Source organism: Dasypus novemcinctus, chromosome 7, assembly GCF_030445035.2.
Source record: "Dasypus novemcinctus isolate mDasNov1 chromosome 7, mDasNov1.1.hap2, whole genome shotgun sequence".
NCBI classification, from domain to species: domain Eukaryota; kingdom Metazoa; phylum Chordata; class Mammalia; order Cingulata; family Dasypodidae; genus Dasypus; species Dasypus novemcinctus.
Window position 1 is genome coordinate 55535578 of NC_080679.1, and position 24624 is coordinate 55560201.

At 32.9% G+C, this 24624-nt stretch overlaps 1 protein-coding gene across 3 annotated transcripts in view; it reads right to left on the minus strand.

Moving 5' to 3' along the window:
- The window catches only part of GLS (glutaminase), a 73235-nt gene that overhangs the window by 20033 nt on the left and 28578 nt on the right, over positions 1-24624 (minus strand). Inside the window, exons 8-15 of one of the 3 annotated variants that reach the window (XM_058300492.2) lie at positions 23997-24029; positions 23856-23914; positions 20600-20666; positions 20028-20078; positions 15152-15328; positions 13436-13567; positions 11820-11912; positions 7909-10909 (exon numbers count right to left, since the gene is read on the minus strand). In XM_058300492.2, coding sequence (XP_058156475.1) covers positions 10763-10909; positions 11820-11912; positions 13436-13567; positions 15152-15328; positions 20028-20078; positions 20600-20666; positions 23856-23914; positions 23997-24029 — 759 coding nt within the window. In that variant the 3' untranslated portion in view covers positions 7909-10762. Of the gene's footprint in view, positions 1-7908; positions 10969-11819; positions 11913-13435; positions 13568-15151; positions 15329-20027; positions 20079-20599; positions 20667-23855; positions 23915-23996; positions 24030-24624 lie in introns of those variants that run through there. The other 2 variants (XM_058300493.2, XM_058300491.2) reach the window with 2 other exon arrangements.

Here is a 24624-nt window from a genome sequence, read left to right on the forward strand (position 1 = left end):
CTTTGTGTGCTGTTTAAACAAAAACTAATGAAATGCTGAGTTAGGGATAAAACTCTTTGGATTTTAGTAGAAAGAAACCCTTAAAAAAGGCAATAAATAAAATAATTTTTAAAGATTAGGCATTTTCATTTATATACAGTGATTTAACCTGGAACACTGGAAGGGGACATCGATAGTACCAGAATTGAAGAGGAAAATAAAATTTAATACAGAGAAGGGATGAAAAATTGTTTCATAACAAGCAAAACAGGGATTGAGAATACTCAAATGGAAACCAGGAAACCAGAAGAGTACCTTTGGCCACTTGCTTCTATAGCCACATATGTAGCTTCATAAAAGGAAAGAACTTTTTGTCTACTCCTGAACCACACTACAATATTACAAATGCAATATTGTAAGAAAAGGAGAGAAATTTAAATGGAAAGTGGGTATATTTACAATAAAACTTCCAATTTGCTAGAGAAATTTGCCCAGTAAGGGCACTGGGATAGGGAGAAGTCATTTTTAAGATATACTTTAACAGCATAATTGTTTCTCCATAGTCCAGTATACACGGCATATTCCTGTGATGTGGTTTTGCTTATATTTAACATTGTCATTAAGTTCAAAATCAAAAACACAAAGACAAGAATACATAGTTCTAGAAGAGGACAGAAATTTAATCTTTTCATCACTGAATCATTCTAATTTTATTGGTTTCCAAAAGAAACTTTTTATCCTAAAAACAAGTGCAGAAGTGAAGATATATTTGCTCTTGGATAAATCCAGTTCCAAACCATAACAAAGAACTGTTATGTCTAAATAAAAACCCCTACTTTTAGTTCTTTGAAAGGCTCTAAGGAGTCAGAGTTTATAACGATTTTAATAATTTGAGGTTAGCTGACAGACATTTAGAGGAGGCAAACAATGATTTTATAATAAGCCTTAAGTGTTACAATAAGCATCAGCTTTTAGTGCCAACATACTCATTTATATTTATTATTACAGGGTAATACAAGAAAAAATTTAAGTAATGAAAAGCACTTTGAAACACATCTATAATAGAACTAAGGTTTGATACTGACTTTATCTTCTACAGGCAAGTGAAGTTCATTACTTTCCCCACCGAGATAAACACTTGAAAACGAAAATCTGATTGTGTCAGATCATTATCTGCTGAAAAAACACAATGGTTTCCATTCACACTTATTTTTCTGTAGGAAAGGGATCTTTGGAAATAGGAATTTCTTTCCTATGGGTGAAATAGTTGTATGCACATATTAAATTCACAGGATATTGGTGATAAGGGATAAAGACACTGTCCACCTTATATAACCCTTATAGTGAAAAACAAACTCATTGCAGGAGAGCCATGTTTAATTATAAAGGTTCTCTGAATTCTATCAAGGTTCTTTAAAATTATTGTCACTGTCATCCTTTAATTTTTTTGGAATACTTCAGTTTGATTAACATGGAGACATAAATTGCTTCAAGTATACTTTGCAAGGGAAACACTATGATCGATGGTTAAGAAAATGGGCTTTGGAATTGAGTCTGCCTGGCTCAAATCCAGGCTCTATACAACTAAAAGCAATGTGACCTTAGGGAACTTATTTCAATCTATAGAGCTAATAATAGTTGTGACCTTATAGTTTTTATGAGGATTAAATACTTGTCAAAGCATACTTTACACTAGTGGCTGACCCATAGTTTAGTCACAATAAGTGTTAGTTGTTTATACTCATTGTGATCCTAAAAACTGTGCTATTCAAGTTTTTGACATAAGGAGGTTCATGCTGGGGTATATTATGCATGCCCTTTTGCTAATAGCGACTAAAACAAACACTGGAAGCAAAAGAGGAAATCTATAGAAAATCACAGGCTCTTCCACATAGCAAACTATACTCACCCAGGTTACCTGGGTTTAAACCCAAACCTTTGAGGACCAACTACTATATACTCAGCATACTGTGATAAGGGATGACAAAGATACTCTAAGCTTCCAAGTTTTGTCATAGGCAATAGGCTTGGATGGAACATTCTTTTCCATTTTAAATCACGCCAATGTTAGGTATGCATGTCCTTTCAGATACATTCTTGTTATCAAACCTAGGATTAAGATTGTTTATAGATTAACTGTTGTGGTTTGCTGTCCTATGCTAGGATGAAGACACATCATGATAAATATGGCATATCTTCCTCAAGTCAATTTTACTCAAAAGACTCTGGAGGAAATTAAAGTCTAGCCACAAAACTAGTAAATATTGTTTTGAAAATATTATAACAGGTATTATCAAGTAGAATAAAATTAATCTGGATTTTTATGGTGGAAAACAGGACTTGGAAGTTCATGCTTAAGGTGTATCACATGGGGATACACACCCAGACTCTATGTCTGCCCACCCACCCAGCATTCAAAGCAAGAGGTTAACTGAAAGTCTCAAAAAAACTAAGCGCTTCTCTGGTAGATCCCAAATTCTTAACCAATGACACAAATATCCAAGCCTCACAATAGAACTGAATGAGGCTTTTTGCAAAGCAAAAGAGCACACAATATGTAAATAGAACAGCAACCCACAAGCCAGAACCCCCAAGTACAAGGTAAGTACTAATATATGAGTAAATAGACCATTATATGACAAAATTCAGCATGCATGTAAGTGATACCAAATAAACAACAGTGCTGATTCTGTGGCAATAAATATGGTAGCTGTAAAATAAAACTTCACAACACAGACTTAAAAAAAATTAAAGCTTCTCAAATTTTATTAATCAGCTAAAAACAGCACAAACTAGTTTTCTTTCCCCTTTGTTTCTCCTTCAGGTGAATTTTCTGTTGAAATAGAATGCTTTAGATGAAAAACTTGGCAAAATTATGAAAACATGGAAAATTAGGGTCTAATTCCCCACTTACTTAAAACCATTCTTTAAATATCTATTTTTGGTAAAATAGAAGAAATTAGGGCAGAAATATTTTATTGGTATGATTAAAGAGAGATAATAGCATTAGTCACCACAGAATTAAAACAAAAATTAACACTTGCCCTGTAATTCTAGTCAAGAAATGTTAATGAAGTTTCATTGGGTAGAAAATGTAATCTTTACTCATCTCACCTCAAAGGAGAAACAATTACTTAGTTCACTTCTTTATATAAATTTCAAATCTTGTGTATAATCTAGAGACCCACCTTATGCGCAAAGCTCAAATAAAATAAAAATGTCAACAACAGGCTATATTAATAATAAAGAAAAGTTTGGGCTTTGACATTCTATCACTTCAAAAACTCTTAAGAAAACAAAACTAGATTGGCAAATGTCTACAATATTAAAAGATTTGAAAGTGAACATATCAGTGATACAGAGTCTGGTAATAAAAACCCATTCCATGAGTAACTTTGATATAGCTTTTTAAATTATATAATTTTCACCACAAAATGAATTCTTATGAAAGGATGAAAAAGAAAAATACTTGAAATTAAGACAATATATTTTGAGTGACTGTGAGAAGGAACAAAACAGAGTTCAATTAATAATTTATATATCATGGTTTTATACATCATTTGCCTCATTTAATGGAAGACGGTCAAGATGTAAAGTTTTGTGCTGTCCTTTCAAAGGACACTTTGTAAATTGTCCCTTAGTGATGACATATAAAAATATATGTACACAAAATAATGAAAAAAAGTAATTTTAACCTAGAACTAAGAGAGGTTGAAGAGGCTAAAGATGATGATTTTAATTATATTTTACCATGAGCCGGTCCAAATATAAGTAGTTATACTTCCACAATTAATGCTAATATTTCAGCATCATTCTATTTTAATATGTATAGTGTAATAACAGGTAGAGTTTCTACTGAATTAGAGTAAGAACTATTAAAAGTTCAGGTTCTTACTTATATCAACCTGTGGGGAGAAGAGCTACCTAGGAAGTTTTAAGTTCTGAGAATTAAGAAACCAACACTCTAAGAGTTACAATATTTAAAAGTCATAACATTTTATAAGTCAACAAAGGCTTTTAAAATCAATGCATTTCAAGAACAGCAATATTCAATTTCCTTTCTAAACTAACAATGATTCAAAAAGGATGAGAATCTTTTTAAAAATCCTAAAACTATGTGCAAAAGAGATTGATACTATATACAGAGTGACAGAAACCAGGAATCTTGTTCTGAGGTCACTCATAGTTGGAAATATCTAAAATAAAAACAAGGGAAGTGCTGGATATTTGCACAGGTTACAGGTCTGCGGAAGTTAACATGCAAAGACAAAGAAAAAATGTTTTTTCCTTTAGAAAACATTTATTTAGAATGTATAGCCTTTTGTTTATTCCAATAATTTTTCTTATATATTCAACCTAATCCCAAAGAAATTTTTTTAAAGTGGTGCAACATTTATTTTTAAAGTCACATTTCTGTAACACTTCCTTTCATAGGTTCCAGAGTAATGTTTTATTTTTAGAGCCACTATATAATTGCAACATTCACTTCTAACTCTAGTAGTTTTTAATAACTATGGCATATGGCTGTTTACTAGAAAATACAATTACATGTCTTTAAAAAACATGAATGATACAGTCTGCCAAATAACTTGTAGTCATATTTACTACCACCAATTATGCTTCTTGTTAAAAAATGAACAACAAAAGTCTCTCCAAACAAAACACAAAACAAACTCCACCAAAAAGAAAAGGGAAAAAAGCAACTATATTATAGGCTAATAGAGAATGCATGGTGCTAAGAAATCTGGATTTCTTATATAGTCCTATAGAGCTATAACTAAATTAAGATGGGGAATTTCCCTGTCTTTAAAAAAAAAAAAAAGGAGGGAGGGCAGTGACGAGTAGAAGCCTGAATCACATAAACTTTAAGATTACTCTCCAGTTCAATTCTATGATTCTAAAAGAAAAATACAAGACTTATGGTAAATGAAATATTTACACCAAAGGTCTAGAAAAAATAAAACAAATCCTTCAGCAGTTGACAGAATATGAATTAAATTACAGCTCAGGATTCTAGATGGATTTGCTGGGCAGAAGAGATTTTCATTATATAAACAAAAATCATCAGGAATACAATATGAAAACCTGAAATATTTTAAAATTTAAAATTTAAAATTTTTAAATATTTCAGGTTTCCTTTCAAAACCTAGGTCCTTCCCCATAGATAATTTCAATCATCTAAGATAACATGATTGAAAGTATTTTGCAGTGGGGGAAAAAAAAGATAAATGATTTTTAATGCTGTTATTAGAAAATTCATGCCCACAGATATTAAAATTCAATATAATAAAAAAATTGTACAAAATTGTTCTTTGTCCCTCAGTCTGGTCTACAGAATTTTCACTAAAATATTTCAGAATTAAATGAGATTTGGGTTAAATTAAATGAGATTTGGGTTAAAGGTCTAAAAAGAATGTTATGAGATCAACTGCCAAATGTATTGATTCATTACTCTCTCTGTGAGCCTCCATACTGGGCTGCTCATGGAATTCACTATTCAGCACCAGCTCACTGTTCTTTTATAAGCCTTGTGTGGGCAAGGACTATAACTTGTTCATTTTTTAAAATTAATCAACTCCAGTTTTCAATAAATGCTTTATAATTTACTGTTGAGAAAAATTAAAAAAATATATATACCTCAAACACCACCAAAAAAACAAATGCACTTGGGAGCGAATGTAGCTCAAGTGGTTGAGCGCCTGCTTCCCATAATGAGGTCCTGAGTTTGATCCCAGTACCTCCTAAACGCAAAACAAACAAGAAAACCAACTCTCTCTGGGGAGCAGATGTAGCTCAGTGGTTGAGTACTTGCTTCCCATGTATGAGGCCCTGGGTTCAATTCCCAGTACTACCTAAAACAAAACAAAAACAAAAAAAAACCCAATGTATTTAAGTGCTAATTACTACACTATTCATTTTAAAGGTTAATAGATTTAAGAAGCCATTATGAAAGATTTAATCAATTTAGGCTTTCTTTATATACGTATTTTTAAAAATCTTTGTAACTTTTAACTAGAAAAGAAAGTTTGAAAATCATAAATAGAATTATTTCACTAAATATTTATGAACAGGCTATTTAACAGGTTTTGTTTAAAACTAAGTACTTTTTCTACTACTACTATTTATGAAGTTAAAGACTCTACGATACATCTAATTTGCCAGCTCTGTTTTACGTTGGATCGATTTTGCCCCAGATGCTCTTATAGAAGTTTTTAAAATAGAAGTACAGATTGAGACAGTGTAATTTCTAAATTTCTTCAGGTCATGTATTTTATGGTATGCACATTAATAACTACTGGGGAGGTGGGAGGGATAAAAAAAAGCCTGTCCCATCAAATTCCTGTCATTTCTAGGTAACTGTTACAATTTGAAATAAAATTATTGAATTTGAATAAACATGAATGTATGTTCATATATAATTTTACCCTTGAACACCATAATGGCAGAAAATGGACTAAGGTAAAGTCCATTCTGAAAAAATCTACCCAAATATCTGAGAGATGGGACATAACACCATAATGATAGAAAATGGCCTGAGTGAGATAAAGTCCATTCTGAATAAATCTATGCAAATATCTGAGAGATGGGACACAATGCAGTTTAAATATCGTATTACATATTACATCTCCAACGACTGTTTTGGTTTTATTAAAAAATGCACATATTTACATTTAATATTACAAGGGAGAGAAGGAATTGAGGACAAATCACATGTTACTTTAAAAAAAAATGCATTCTAGTATTTTCAGGGCTACCCAGGAGAAAAGCCAAAATTTTTACAAATGAGTAATAGTTAAGGTGATTCTTAAAACTAAGTAAAGTCAAATTCCATGTACAATCTGATGTTCCTGCTTTCCCTTTTCTGGAGTTCCCAAATACTGAGGCATGGCAGTGTTGGCAGTGAAAGTCAATAGAACAAGAAAAATATGTTATACTTGATAAATTCTGGAGCAGGCAAAAATGCTGGGAGTCCTTTTATAAGTATAGAATAGCAACATAGGAAATCAATAAACTATACATAATATACTGATGCTCATTTCAGTAGAGATATATTCACACAAACACAAACATATATACATCCATATACAGACATATACACAAATTATCAAGATACATGCTGACATACATATATATCAGGTTCATCTCACATACCTATATCTATAAAATGCTACAATTTCAGACCAAGATCATAAAGTATTTTAAGTTTCCTCATCCTCTGCTTCGATGAGTTAAAAAAACCCAAACCCAAATGTACTTTTTGTCCTTCAATTTTTATCCTTTTTTAAAGATACATAGATTGCACAAAATGTTCCATTAAAAAATATGAGGTTCCCATGTATCTTTAAAAGGAAGTATTAATAATAAACTGTTACATATTTTGCATCTACCATTACAGTGGAACTCGTTATTGACTAGCCCTAAAAGAACTTTAGGAAAAAATCTTAGAGAGTGACACAAAAGTATGGAAGTAAGGGTATTTACCACTTTCAAATAGTTTTAAAATTTCTACAATGTATTTAGGAAATTTTCCTGGAATGTGGGTGGCAGATTTAATCAAAAGGAAAAATTTAAAAGTACTATATTTGACCTACAACAGATGGAGTATTACTATAATGTAGACCATGCTGTGGAAATATACTAAGTGCCTTCTGAAAATTAAACCCATTAAGAAGTTAGTAAAGGTGAATTTCTATATTATATTTATTCCACTCAATATCAATTCCAATGGGGTTAACAGTTTATTCTAAAGCAATAGTGATATTCATTTGATTCAGCAATACTTTTCCTACTTTTGAGGCAACAAAAGATAAAAACAGAGTTAAATAGTGAATAACATCAATATTCTTCCTCATAAAACAGAAAGAATCTGCAAATGGGATTATGCTTTCTTTTTAAGTTATCAAATGTAAAAACAACCCAAAAAAAAAATTGGCAGAACAAAGAAAGTTTATTTAAATAAATGCTTCTAGTACAACCAATAGGAAACCCCCTCAAAAAAAACACAAAACCCATGAACACTATATATTGCATTCAAAAACAAAACATAACAACATATGCCCTTTTGAGCATACCCAGCTTCTCTTTATGGCAATCTCATAATTAATTTAAAAGAGTAAACATTTTAATAGTATCTTCATAAAGGATATTTTTTCCTAAGGTAAAATCCCAACTACTTGTACTTAAAGTGTTGGAGTTTCTTACATTAAAAAAAAAAACAGTAAAATCAGCTTAACATAAATTTATTGTACAATACAAAAAAGGCATACTGGAAAATAAAAGATACATTATTAAATATACAAAGCAAATAAAAGAAAGTTAAACAACACAAATGTTTTAATCCAAACACTAAGATAAAATGCACAACATTTATGCTGAAAACAAAGTATTTCAGGAAGAACTTGCATTTCAAATGAAATGTTAAGGATGCCAAAAAAAAAAAAAAAAGAAAAACAAATATGCTAACTTCTAAATGCTTGAATATCAAGAATCAGTAATGGCACAAAACAGACTAAACCCAACAATACTGGGTACTTTTCAAGAATTTTATTTGAAAATGTATTAAACACTGTAAAGGAATCAAAATAATGTCCTTAAATTTGGCAAAGTTTTTCTTTCTTTTTAAAAAATAATGTTTGGGGACCTATTCACACTATCTTCCTCTACTTCCACTGATATTGTTCTCTAAAGGAAGATAATCAAAACAAGTTATTTTTCTGGAACTTTATCCTTAACGATATTCTACAAACACGGGGTAACTTAGATAACTCTATTTTATTTACAAATGTGCATTTAAGCCTTAGCTAGTCTTACCAATTAACAACCTAATTTAAATATCTATACAAATATGTACACAATATGGAACATTAAATCTAATTGTTATTGAGCAATGTTTTACTGTCTTAATTACAGAATTTTTCCACATTTTCCTCTTATATTGACTGATACCTGAATCAAACAGTAAAATGTAGAAATTTAGAGCATAGGGAAAAAAGTAAAGGCTTCCTTCAAATAATCAATTAAGGCACTCACTTGCCCAAAACGCAAATGGCCCTGGTGGAACTAATGCAAATGTGACACTGTCTAAAGGTCCAACAGTGGCAAGGCCATGTAGAAGCACCACTTTTCTGTAAATGGTCAAACCAGAAGCAGCCTCAGGATGTGCACCTGTATACTCTAGAGAACATTTGAGTAACCATAAAAATCCATGTTAAAGTTCTCTAAAAATTAATACAAATTATTTAAATACATAAATTTAATACTTGCTTAGCCCAAAAAGCTTTAGACTGTTATTTTTGAGAGAGAATGTCTATTCCCAATATCAGAGTCCCCAAACTCAAAACATCATATGATCAGGATTTTCTATAATTATATTTACACTAGTATCTAAATAATAGTGAAATTTTGCTTGCTACCCTATATTTACTTTTTTATAGATTTTGCACTATCAAATAAAAGCCATGATCCTAGGAAACTACCAAGTTCTCCTTCTAATTCCCAGTCCTCCTACCCACAAAGTAAAAAATTTACATGATTAAAAATAAAAAAAATCAAAAAACGTCAAAGAACTGTGGTAAAAAAAAAAAACAGGGAGGTATGTGGAGGAAGGAAGAAGTGTGAATAGGTCCTACAGAATTTTAAAATCACTTTGCCAAGATAGAGTTTAAATACTAGAATAATGATTTGAAATCAGATTGTAGAGAACCTAAAGTTCTCTTAAAAACTAGTTCTGATTCTCAACATTACATTCTTATAACTGAACAAAAAGATTCAGATCTAGCTGATATTTTAATAGTATACTGCCTATCTTTAGACTGAATTAACTCCCTAAGTATTCCAAAGAGTTCAAATAGAACAAACTTTATGAAATATTATAATTTACCATAAAAGAAATATTCTGTAGCATTTAGGAAATTATTAAAAGCTAAATACCAAGGATTTGCCATTCATACTTAAATCTAACAGAAAAGTTAAGTGCATAATTATAAACATTTGATTTTGAAGACACTATCTTTCCTTCTAGGTAAGTAACCATTATAGCTTTTAAATAAGAAACATATGTTATTAGCTTACATCCAAAATTCTTTGGCTGGAATGTTTGAGTAATGTAAGACATTCCTGTATATGACAATTCTGACAGAATATGAGTATAGAAGTTGAAAAGTTAAAAAAGGAGACAACTTATATTTAATAGGGTTAAATTTTAAAAATTTAAAACCAACCTATCACTAAAAATAGTATAAATGAAAATTTAAGCTAATTTTGTAATCTACTGCCATTTTAAATAAAATTATTTGGGTTCATTATTTTGCCTTTTTAGTTTTATATTTAGCATAGAAATAACTTCTATTGCCACTTAAGAACTATAGACATCGTCTATTTTAAAAGTGGAAAAGAAAACACAAAACGCGATAAAACAAGTTCAATGTAGGGGTTTTAGAACTAAGAAATTATAATTTTCTGTTATTATCTTAAATGGAATTATCTAACTATATAGTCTAAAATTTTAATTACACCAAGGAAAATTTAAAGGGTAGTTTTCTTTTTTTTGTATTTTTTCTTTAAAATAAAGCAAATTTGCTTTATTTGTAAATAAATTTTTTTAAAGACCAACAAATTCACTTTTTAATCTATTATCTTTACACAAAATTAAAAAAAAAAAAGCTTTATGGATCCAGCACCCAAAGTTGAGAACACAAAAAACTCATATAAATATAGTATGCAAAAAAGCTAAAGATGTTTGAAAGCTTAAATGAAGAACATTCTGAAACTAGAACCCATTTCTTTAGCTTTTCTCTCCCAGACTTTCCATTCTATATACTACAGTTGTGGAGATGTCCTCATTTGACTCAGGTGACACTTTTTTCCATACTGTCTCTTTTAAAGCAAGTTCTTGTTGGAGACTTTCATAGTCCAATGGTCCAAAGGAATGCTAGTTGTTCAAGCAACATACATAATTTATTAGTGCACTTGAGTGAAGAAAGGTCCAAGCTATAAAATGGTATTTTTCAATGAACGTTATTAAAATCTGTTAACATTTTCACCCACCACCATCTGATATTTTGTTCCATGCTATTCATGTGTTGACTCCCATGGAAATTTCTATTCTTTCAGGCTTTACATAATTCTCTTACATTATTAGAAGTTACTTTGATTGGAATTAAAGACAGGAAAATTTACTTAGCATGTATTAAAAATATCTTCTACTTAAAAGTACTTCATATTAGCTTTAAGTCTAACTAGGTAATTTTACTATCAACATCTTCCATATAAAATACAAAGGAACTGAATTAAAATGTTGAGCATGAGTCCCTTGGTCTAGTGAGTATCTATACAATCCAAAAAATCTTATCCCTGAGATTTAATTCCTGACTCTTAATACTAGCTCCAAAATGGAAAAGTATATATGTGCAATAATATGAAGCCAAACACACTGACAAAAAATGAGACTTTAAAACTTAGTATAGGGCTTCATAAGGTCTCACTAATAAATCCCTGTCTTCATACCTATCCACACACGAAGGCAAGAAGACTAAATAAACTTCAGTTTAGGACTATAATGGGTAAATACTAAAGTAAAAAGAAGACTTTCTTTTTAACTGCTTTTATAGCCCTTTCCAAAGTGTTCTTCACAGAGAATTCCAAAAGTCTTGCTTAAAATAGCAGAAAATGGAGGGAAACCCTGCTGCTAGGCTAGGATGAAAATGTCAACAATTTTTACTCTCATTTCTGATTAGCAAAAAATGAGGCCACCAAAACAATTAAACTAAGTCAAACAGGCGAGTCTCATTTTTTCTCGCACAAAACATATTACATAATATTATATGTAAGAATTTGCTTACCCTTTGATCACCACCTTCTCTTCGAGGATCAAGTTTTTTTGCAAAGTGTCTCAAATTATCATAGTTATGGAAATTGCACAGAGAAACCAGATCCTATAAACAAATAGAACAGGTATAAAAAATTGGCTTTTCATTGGCTATTTACTCATATTTTAACCCACTGTGTTAACATTATCTAGCCTATTTCATGGAAACCACCAATGCATGTTAATAAAGCAGCGGGATGCATCAAGAAGAGAAACGAAATCAGAATAAGGTAAAGATACAAGTTTTGAAATACTGCTTACTAGCATGACCCTAGATGTCAGTCACTCACCTTGTCTAACTTTTATTTTCTATAAAATAGGGATTATAATAATAGGCCACATGAAAGAATTCTATCAAAAACTATAAAGAACCATAAAAATATAAATATTCTGGTTACAGCCTATGATAATTTACTTTATACACAATTCAATACCATTCTCTAGTTTTTGTAAAGTTTACAGGACTGAAAAATCAAAATTTTAATTGAGTAGGTCTGAGGCAAAAATTATGGTATTCAACTCAGGCTCTAGGAATTAGTAAATATAAGTAAAATGAGATGCTAAAATATTAATTGGCAAGAACTGGGTGATAACATAAAATACTGAACCCATCAAAAGTAGTCATACTTTAAAAAAAAACAAAAAACAAAACTTGTTCCTTTTGATTACTGCTCTCTCCTCCACTCTGCAACTAACACTTGTAATTAATTTCTGGCTCTGTGTATAAAGACAGTACTTATTTCATTAAAAAAAAAAAGACTTAGGGGAAGCAGATGTGGCTAAAGCCATTGGGCTCCTGCCTACCACATGGGAGGTCTGTGGTTTGGTTCCCAGTGCCTCCTAAAGAAGACAGTGAGCTGTCACGACGGGCAGGCGCAGCCGGCTGACACAACAAGATGACGCAACAAGAGACACAAGAAGAAAAACATAATGAGAGACACAACAAATCAGGGAGCAGCGGTTCCCAGTGCCTCCTAAAAAGGACAAGCAGGCAGGATGAGCTGACGCAGCAAGAGACACAGGAAAAACAGAATGAGAGACATAACAAAGCAGGGAATGGAGGTGGCTTAAGCAGTTAGTAGCCACCCTCCCACATGGGAGGTCCTAGGTTTGGTTCCTGGTACCTCCTAAAGAAACAAAGAAGATGAACAGACACAGCAATTGAAAACAATGAGGGGGTGGGGAGAAATAAAATAAAATCTTAAAAAAAAAAGGCTTGTAAAAGGTAACTTATGAATAAAGATATTCAACCATGAAGATTAAAGATATAATAAACTATAATCATTCTTAACTATGATGGATTTTAAGTGACCATCTCCAAGTTTACTATCTTTTGCCAGGTTTTATAAAACCTGAAAACTATTTACAACTGTGAAAATTAAAACAGAGGCATCAAACAAATGTAACTTCCTGTGAGAATAATTATATGGGCGCTCTTTTATAGAGACACTTGAAGCTTCTGTGACTACCCAGTAACTGGCACACATGCAGAGCACAGAGAATAAAACTACCATGGAAATGGGAAAAAACCCAGAATTTTGCAGGGCTCAATTTATTTCATCATTATTTTCCTTAAGAAAATATGCTTACATGACAGAAGTGAATTCCCTTAACGCTGTTGCCCATCTTGTCCAGAGGAGGGGACCAGCACATCATGCCCATAACATTGGGAACAACTAAAAGAATACCCCCAGCAACTCCAGATTTTGCAGGAAGGCCAACCTGAAAATAATTTGAAAAAAGGAAAACTCATTAACATTTTAAAATAAAAAAGTATGTACAACAAGAGGAGAACTGCTTAATAAATTATGGTATTTATCAATACAATAGAATTCCAACACTAAAAATGTTATAGACAAGTATCAACATGTTATAATACAGTAAATGAAAAAGACAGTTATGAAACAGTTTGGGATACATTTAAATACAGAATATACTTGGAAAGATACACTCCAAGAAGTATATCTAAATTGTGGGCTATGGATTTTTAACTTTATTCTTATTTTCTAACTGTTCGACAACAAACGTATTATTTTAAATACTAAAAGTAATTTTTAACAAAATATTTTACAACTAGAAAACAATGAGAAATTATGTCTTCCTCAAAGATTACTTGTGGTATATCATCAAAGAAGTATCTGGGGAACAGAGATAAAATGATAACCCAAATTAATTCTTTTCAAATAAATTTAAGTTTATATTTTGCAAAACATTACAATCATAATAAAAGACAAAATTAATGTCATCAGGGCAGGGTTCATTAATGGCTTCTGAACATTTAGATATCAAGTTCCTCTTGACAGAAGTACACCAATGAAGTAATAAACCTGACAAAATAAAACACCAAAATTGGATCTAATTTACAGGAAATACAAGAGACAATGGGACAGATGCAATCTGCAAAATCAAGACTGAGAAAATGTTCAAGATAAATGACTCTGTTTTGTCAACAAAAAATAACCAAAAAAAGGTCAAGGGGAAATCTACAGATTAAAAATAAAGACATTATCAACCAATCACAATGTCAAACTTTAAAATGAATAATTTATAAGACAATCTAGAAAGTTTGAACACTAAGTATTTTGATGCTGAAGAGTAAACTTTTAAAGATTTTTTTTATGTAGTAAGAGTACTGTGGTTTTTTTTTTAAGTTCTTATTTAGAATTACATACTGAAATAAGTTGAAGATAGGGGCAGTAGGTGTACATACAGATGAAACAAAATTGGCCATGTTTGATAATTATTGACTCTGAATAATGGGTTCACTGGATTCATTAAATGCATCTCTAATTTATGTTTGATATTGCAACAAAAAATGCCCTGACAAACAGAATGAAGAAAGGACTATTTCATAAGTAGAAAATGCACAACTGAACTTGAAATACATTTTTAAATGTTTTAACTTTAATATACTTTCATCCTTTAAAATATCTATGGTTTTAATCCAATATGTTAAACAACACATTTATGCACTGTTTCTGAACTGAAGGAGTGAGTCCTTGAGGATTCATCACAGTGCTCTCAATATTAACAACTAGAAGTAAAGAAAGTCTGTACTAACCTTGTACATTGAGATGCCTTAAAAGTAGACGTGATGAAGTTCTATGAATAAAACTTCTAGTTCTTAAGAATATCTGGGAGACTGCTTAACTGTATTAATTACCAATTCTGTAACAAATTAACCTTGAAAACAAGTCTCCCTCAAATTAATGTACAGCTTTAGAAACAAAGTTCAAATTGCATTTTAAAAGAATAAGCACAGACTAGTTTCTTGCCAGAGAAAATTAAGATTAAACAATTACTTACATGGAAAGCAAACTGCCCTGAGAAATCATACATGCCACAGGAATGCATTAAACTCAGCGTATTTCGAACTGCTTCAGGGCTCAGTACTCTTTCACCAGAAATTGGGCAGAAACCACCATTAGCCAGTGTTGCAGCCATTACACTAGCTGATTCACAAGTCACTTCAATGGAGCATAGCTAAAACAGAGAGAAAAGGAATTCTAAAAATTCAGGTTCATAATACTTTCAGTATTAGAGTTGACGTCTACACCAGTAACCCTCCCCTGCTGTATTTGCCAAAAGAACTTTTCCAACACTGTAATTTCAACCACAGACTTGCAAATCCCTAGAGTTCACGAGAGGTTCTGAGGGTTAGGAGAGGGAAGAATAGGTGTAAAATGGGGGCATTTTCAGGATATATGGAGTTGTTCTGCATGACACTGCAGTGATGGATACAGGCCATTGTATATTTTGTCATAATTTACAAAATTGTGCAGGACAGAGCATAAATTATAAACTGTAATCCATGCTTAGCAGCAATGCTTCAATGTGTTCATCAACTGTTAACAAATTTATCACATAATGAGGGGTATTGTTGATGTGGGAAAGTGTGGGAGGGGGAAGGAGTGGGGCATATGGGAATTGTATTTTTTTTTTTTAAGATTTATTAATTATTTATCTCCCCTTCCCTGCCCGCCCCCCCTCTCCCCCAGTTGTCTACTCTCTGTGTCCATTCGCTGTGTAATTCTTCTGGTCCACTTGTATTCCTGTCAGCAGCACCCAGAATCTATTGTCTCTTTTTGTTGCGTCATCTTGCTGTGTCAGTTCTCTGTGTGGGCGGCACCATTCCTGGGCAGGCTGCACTTTTTTTGCACTGGGCGGCTCTCCTTACAGGGTGCATTCCTTGCGCATGGCATGGCACTCCTTGCACGCATCAGCCTGTACGTGGGCCAGCTCGTCACATGGGTCAGGAGGCCCTGGGTGTGAACCTTGGACTTCCCATGTGGTAGGCAGACGCCCTATCTGTTAGGCCAAATCCACTTCCCCCTGTTTATATTTTTTATGTCACATTTACGTAATCTAAAGTTTCTTTAAAAATTAAAAAATTGTTCTAAAAAGCTAAGTTATAAAAGAATTATCTAGTATTTCATACAGATCTGAAATCTTTCTTCCAAGGGGATTGTTTTAATTTAACTTCATGACATTCCAGAGATTTCACTTGACCAAAGTTCTAGTCCTTTTCAGGTTATCCTGATTTATCCAGTTATTCAGCCCTCTTATGGAAGAACTAAGATAGGAAGAGCCTATCCTTAGGCACTAAGATTTAATTGCCTCATGTGATATTCAAACTTGCTTAAATATTCGTGCTTTCTGTGGAACATAACAACATACATATTTTTATCTCAGGAAAAAAAAATCATAAAATTTTAATTCTTTCTTTACAGGCACCTAGATCACTTTTGATTAAGAAAACTGTAGAAAGTTAGTAACTGCCACAAGAGGACACCATGTCAATTTTCCAGACTTCTACTTTGAGGGGTGTCTGAAGGCGCTGCTCAGGGTCTCTGCTCACACTTGTGGAATCAGTCGTGGCAGATTTGAGCCCACAGGTCGCTTTTCCCCGTTTCTTTGTAAACTCTCCAGCGTTCTTACAGGATTTTTTTATGTTTCTTAGAGTATTCTTCAGCTAGGTCAGCCTGGAAGGGGTGCTCGGGCTGGCGGTCATTCACCAATCCAATGAGGGACCGGATTACTCGGTCGGTTTTGGTAGCTGGCTTCATTTTCAGCCCTAATTACTGGTGACACACTTGCCCCTTTTCATTGATGTTCAGGTGGTAGATCTTTGTTTTAAAGGTGATCTTCGGTGGCTTGAATCAAGGTACTCTGCTGGAAAGTAAATTTCGATTCTGAAGTCTCCCATGTCACAGTGAGGGTTGTCAGGAACAATAAGCCCCTTGCCAAGTCAATAAATTACCATCATCAACCTGCATGTTACAGATGTTTTTCATTCCACATGTGCAGATTTCTTCAAGTTCCTTCATCAGTCTCCTCCTGGCTGCCATCTTGGATCTGGTCTGCTGTTTCTCCTTTGTGATTTTTTTTTAAAAACAAGATTTATTTATTTATACCCCCTCACCCCCCATTGTCTGCTCTCTGTGTCCATCTTGCTGTGCATTCTTTCTGTATCTGCTTGTATTCTCATTAGGTGGCTCCGGGAACCAATCCTAGGACCTTCCGGATTGGGAGGGAGGTGATCATTCTCTTGGGCCACCTCAGTTCCCTGTTCTGCTACTTCTTCTTGTCTTTCCTCTGTGTCTCGTTGCACCAGCTCTCCACTTGGGCCAGCACTCCTGCACAGGGTGGCATTCCTGCATGGGGTGGCACTCCCGTGTGGGTCAGCTCACTTTATTCAGGAGGCCCTGTGCATTGAACCCTGGACCTCCCATATGGTAAATGGGAGTCCAACTGCTTGATCCACATCTGTTTTCCTCATGATGTATTTTTAAGGCAAAATCAACCTATACCAGTATTAAGATATAGTCTACATGATAAATTACCACTTTAGGAAAAAAATGCTAAAATGCTGACATTTTGCCTATAATGAAGCTCAGCATCCTCAATGATATGACAACATGCAAACGACAAAAGAAAAGCTGAAAAGACAGCTAGTTGTAGTCTAGATGCTCTGTGTGCCTATACCAAAATGTTACCCTTTAAACCATTTATTAATATTCAAACATATATTTGATATTGACTATGGGTACTGGATATATTGAGATGAGGAAAAAAAGATAAAGCCTAGGTACTCTAGGATGACATTTTTGCATTTAAATATAATCAAAATTCTGGAAATAGTTTACTAAAAATCCTAAATATACCCCTAAAACTAAAATAATATCTTACATATTTTATTTTTAATTAATAGCAACCAAGATTGTGGGGGGAGGGGGAAACATAACACAAAGGAGAAGGGGAAGAATGTCCCCAACTAAACTTTCCTCCAAGATCATATTCCAAAGATCTCCAGGAGGCACAAGGTATTTGGAAATAGCGACAAAGAAAACTAACTACAGTAAATTAGGAAACTGTGTAACTTTGACTGGGAGACCCCTTAGATAAACTTTCACTTTTGTCCCTTTATATTACATTTTCTTCTCTATTTCTCCAAACACAGAATCTACTTAGGATATTGTCACAGATAGTACAGACTTATGATACAGTTGATTTAATCTTGAAAGGCTCTGTAAAAGAAATAAGATAAAAATTCCAATGACCATTTCCTAACTTAGACTTGGTATTAATTGGGATTTTGTTTTACATAAGGTGACATACTTCTGCTTTGACAAAGCCCAGTTTAGCGTACTTTCCTGATACCCTGACGGATGTTTAATTAAATGCAGCCCTGCTCCAAAAAGAGTATTATATAACTTCTACAGCAGTCTCTTGAATTTTTGCCCTGAAGTATAGAAATTTCATATTAAAAGATAGCAACTAAGCTATAATAGGCCAAATTAAATAAGTAAACCAAAGGAAAAGAAACTGTGGACTAGGGAAAAAATAAAGACTATCACATAAAAGAGTAAAAATGATACTATACTCCATATAGCACTTTATAGTTTACACAGTAGTTTCACATATACCATCTAATATTACCTTCAATATAATCCATCAAGTTACATTAGGTATATGTTATAATCAGTAATTGAAATGAGGTCACATGGCTAATAAGTGGATAGGTTTGATCTTGAATTTTGTATTGACAGACTTTGAAACCATGATTCACATTTCTTTACACTGACAAAATGGATAGCTTTATAAGTTTTTTAGTCTACTCACACTTCTACTATTTAATATAATTTGGTAGAAAGAGCACTAGATGAGGAGATAGATATCTCTGGTATATATATGCTTCTCCACCTATCTGGGCAGATGACAAACTGTAACCTCAACTTCCATTACAATCAACTTCATTATCAATTCCCATATATATTCTATAAGATTATTAAAAGGTTAAAACAGAAGTATCTTCAAAAGTGGAAAGACATAGGCAAATGTAGGTAAACTAGAAATAAACAACCTAACTTCATATTACAGACTCATCAGGGACACCAATGGTATTAATTCTCTAAAAATAAAATGAACTGAAAATATGGGGAGTAGGATGGGTATCCAGGAACACTATACTAAATTGAGTTCAATACCAAAGCAGTTTATATGAGTAGTCCTTTTCCTCCATGAATATGGAGAGCTACTATAACTTAGAAGAAAATCCATTAAGTGACAGTACAGAAATGAACTAAATAAACAACTATTTTCACAGCACCAGTTAAAGCCAGGATATGGTACCAACAAAGAACTTACAAAAGATACCAAGACAGCTGATAAACTCCCTTTGAAATGCTGAATGAGCTCTCTGATAAACAAATAGCTTCCCTCAAGGAACTAAACTGAACAACAACAAAAAAAGGCAAAGCAAAAAAAACAACAACTAGATTTATCATCAGGGGATTCCAATTTCTGGCATCTTACTTTTTTTTTCCAAGGCAAGGGAGTAAAGAGTATTAAGAAACAAGAAAATGAGAAAAGTACACGGTCCAAGACATGGATCATGGTTGGGCTGCAGAGTTAAGATTCACCACCAAACATTATTTTTCACAGTTGTTATATATTTTTTTCAGAAAATGTTCTTTCTATTACATTCTAAGACATGAATTTTTAAGAGATATGGGCACTAGACTGTATTTCATGAGTTTAATGAAAACATTTTTTTGAAAAGTCAATGAAAATGTATTATTTTCTCTTGGCCTTGAGTCAGGTTTTCAGAGACACACATTAGCAAAATATGACACACCGGTTTATATACAGAATTCAGTTGACACAACTGAAGCAAATTTACCTGGAAATAGAAGTCTAATATACCAACCATGTCTGTGCCTTCTGGAAAACACTGAAAAAAAAAAAAAAAAAACAAAAAACCAGGCAATTAAAACCTAACAGAATAGAAAATAATGCATATAACCTTGAGAACAAAAGAGCACATAATTTTATAAGATGTAAACATAAAATTATTAAGAAAAATAAAGCAAAATTACATCACATCATATTAATTTCCAAATACTAGTTTACCTGACAATGATACTCTGATTCCTAACTCATACACCAAGTTTTTGGACCAGTCATTTAAAATAAAAAGTCAAGTGTAATCAACAATAGACTGGCATTACACTTTTGAAAAAATGGATTAAATCTCAACCAGAATTTGCTAGTTCAATACTGGAAGTACTGCCAGATACAAATCAATTTAATAATTAATAATTAATAGCATCAACTCGAATGCTTTCCCAAAACTTCTGCACCTTAAATAGCAATATGCAGTTGTTTAATGGCTAAAGTTGAACTCTTAGCATTTATAAATCTTCATATATTTTATTAACTAATGACTTGAAATAGAAACAAAAATTTAAAAACCTTTTTTTCTTTTAAGTAATATCCTATTGCAAAATTGCGATCTCCACTTTCTCTTTCAGACTGAAACCTGTGAAGGGAAAAACACATTTGCTTTATTTCTTTACTTTCTGCAAATTGTGATTGTTCTGTAGTTTTAATTTGTATAGCAAAGCACAGCATAAAGAACACTAAGAGTCAGGAGTGCTGGGTTCCAGTTCAGTTCAACAACAAGCTATGTTGTACATTTGGCAACTTGTTTAAATAACATTCTTTCAATCCTACTTTTCTCAGCTGTAAAAGGGGGGAATGAACTCAGACACTCCCTAGTCTTCTCACTTTGTGAAGAAGCTAATTTTAAAAAGATCAAATATTCTACCACTAAAATACACTGAAAAACTTCAGAATCCTGTGGCTCCACCAAAAGAAAAATAAACTCAACTGAGAGAATCCATGGAGTTTCAGAGAAATAGACATACGAAACTGGTTCTTGTAGTATTCACTAGATTAACAAATTTCAAGGGAGAACCTAGTGGGTGGTAAATACCAAGCAGTATTAGCAAAATTATGAAGGTAAAAGACAGGACTTCATTGAAAAATGGGAAATAATCTAATGTATCTGGAAAACAGGGTTCATGGAGAAGATAAGAGAGACATGAAACTAAAAAAGTAGACTGAGACCAAATTATTAAAACCAGTAAAGCCAAGGAGTATAATGAGTTCTTATTATCTGCAAAATAAAAGCATGAAGGCTTTCAAAAACAGACATAACCTTATCAGATCTAGATTTTAAATTGACATCAGTTTGAAAAAGGGGAAAAAGAAAAAATGAGAGATATATAGGGAACTACTGTAATGAGAGTTGGAGAAGGCCTGAACTTAGGCAGTGGTGACAGAAATGGAAGGAGGGTAAGGTAAACATGAGAACAGATGCATAGGTTTTTCAACCTGACTGGGAAGAAGAGAGACAGAATGAAAACTGACAAAAGGCCTGGATTTTTAACATGGCCTACTCAGAGGATGGTGCTATTAACTAAGACAGGGATCTCTGGAGCAAAAAACAGTTTGGGAAGAAAAAGAATGAGTTTTGATTTAGGCAGATTTAATTAGCAATACACTTGAGAGATCAACAAACAAGTGTCCTAAAGGCCGCTGATAGAAGAACAACTGTGGGTGACATTTTTTGTATTATTGATCACAATTTCACATTTTAAATTTATACCCTTGGGTGGACGGCCCTTTTGAACTGAGCATTTCACCATTTCCATGGTCAGAAAAACAAGGCTGGATATGGAAAGTTTCTTGGGACTCAATGTCAATTTGCCAAGCTTTTTTTTTTAGGTACTGAAGGCTGGAGCTAGTGATTGAACCCAGGACCTCACATGTGGGAAGCCGGCACTCACCCACAGAGCCACATCAGCTTCCCTGAGTTGGCTTTTTTCTGCTTGTTTTGCCTTTTCAGGAGGCACTGGAAATGGAACCCAGGACCTTACAAGTAGGTGGTAGGCACCCAACTGCTTGAGTCACATATGCTCCCTACCAAACTTTTTAAAAAATATCAACACAGTATAAATAAAGGACTACTCAGCAATCATCGCAGTGCCTGGCACACAGTTCATTCAGTTAACAATCAAAAAATTTATCATGCATCCATTATTTGCCAGACAGCGGAGCTCAATAAGTAGTACAAAATACCACCTAATTAGTATTCATGCCCAAACTGTTTACCTTTTTCTAATCACAAGAAAACAATCAGACAAATTGGGGGATATATCCATTACAGTCCATAGGCCAATTTAGCCTGTTGCCAGCTTGTCTTATTGGAACACAGCTTTGTATTATCTACAGCTGCTTTTGTAGTAAAATAGCAGAATTAAGTGGTTATGATAAGAGACCATGTGGCCCACAAAGCCTAAAATATTTTCTATCTTGCTAGTCACAGAGTTTGTCAATCCCTGCTCTATAAGACAACTGGTCTGTACTCTTAAAAAACAAAATACAAACAAAAAAATGCCATGGAATAAAATTTTTAAAAGCAAGGGCCAGGGAAGGGGTTTGGGGGGACTATTCTAATTTTAAGAGACTAGAGAGACAATAACAAATTCAATGCTTAAACCTTGATTAGTTCCTGAATTTAAAAAACCAAAAAACTGTAAAAGACATTTAGGGATCACTGAAAACATTTACATATTAATATCATGATATTTAAAAATTAAGGTTACTTTTCTTAAGTATGTTAATGGTATTGTGGTTATATAGGAGAATGTCCTTATTCTAGGAATATACATGCTGAGTTAATATTCTTTCTGCTTTTCTGTAGATTTGTATGTCACTTTGAGATTATTAATAAATCCCCAAAAGAGAGAATATGTTTAGAAACTGGTCTGTTCCTCTGGGTGCGATACCCTTAGAATGCATTAGATTCAGCTGACAAGTCTTGATTAAAGTATCTGTTAAGATTAGGGCTTTGATTTGACCATGTCAGTAGGGCGTGACTCAAGGTTGAGTCCCCTCCCCCATTCTGGGCTATATAAACACTCATTCACTCAAGAAGACACACAGAGTGAGCTCCACAGACAAGGCAGAGGAGAGAACTTTGATCCTGTGGTCCCAGAAAGAAAGAAGCACTAAGCCAGTCAGTAACTGAGACAGAGGAAGGCAGAACCCTACAGAGATCACCCACCATCTTGCTTCAACATGTGGCAACTGACTTTGGTGAGAAAGCAACCTTGATTTGGACTCTTTAGGGCCTTGTAACTATAAGCTTTTATCCCAAATAAAAACCCTCTATAAAAGTCAACATATTTCTGATACTTTGTGTCAGCACCCCTTTGGCTGACTAACACAACTTGTAAAATTTCAAAATAAAGAATTAGGGTAAGAATCCGGTTAGCCATATAAGGAGAGATGAGTGGTAATACAGGTATTACAGGTGAAGAGAGAATGGAATAAGCACCAGTAATTTTCAGGTAAACTTGAGATCTCTTCTGATTCTAGGATTACTCATTAGAAGTTTATCAAAACTACCTAAAAGCATTTTTGAGTGTTCTCTTCAGGCAATTCAGAAATCATTCATTTCCCTTTAATGATCCAATTTTTTAAACATTTATTTATTCACTGAAGTAAATCCTGGGACCAACAAGAGAAAGCAGACCCTCCAAATTCTAATTTGTTACTTAGTATATATACTAAGAAACAAAACAATATTTTAAAATGTATAGAACCTTTTTAAAATTAATTTGAAGAGGACTCTCCTACTGTAAAAACAAATCAGACTCACGTTGCATTACTGAATCCAACATACTCATTACCAGCCATCTTATTCAAAAACTGCATCACCTATGAACCAAAAGTGGGAAGTATTAGTAATCAAAAGACATGAAGAATGTAGCATGAAAACTGTATTCTATATTCCACTTACATAGTCAAATTTTTCAGCATTATTTACTCCTTGCTGCAAAGAAAGAAAAGATATAAATGTGTTAATACATAGGTACCACTACAGTTAAGTTTTAAGCTAATATAATACCAAAACTTTCAAGATGCTACCATTATAACTAATACACTGCATTAGTACTTTTAAATCTAGGAAATACGTCTAAAGTTATTTAGTATTCAGTTAAACTCTTTCACATGTTCTCTTACTAATACCATTCAGAATGGATCTGAATTCCAAAAGGAATGCTTTAAGTATATCTCCACCCAACCCAAAGTTACAGAATTTTAAATACAAGTTACCCCAAATCCCCTTCTCTTTTATAACAGCACATAATCTGCTAGTATATGCTATTTATTTAATTGCATATTTAAAAAACTTAAAGTTTCACCATTAGAAAAGAATTAAATATATATAAATTATGACTTTCAATTAAGAATAATCTACTTATTTAAAAATAAAACTTAACCCAATATTAGAGTTAGAAAAGTGAGTTACGATGCAAAACTAACTAATCTTTTATAATTTTAGTATATGCAAACATTCTGAGTATATTTACTAGAGTAAAGAAAGTTCTACCCTTAATATCTCTCATTACAATATTTGAACTAAA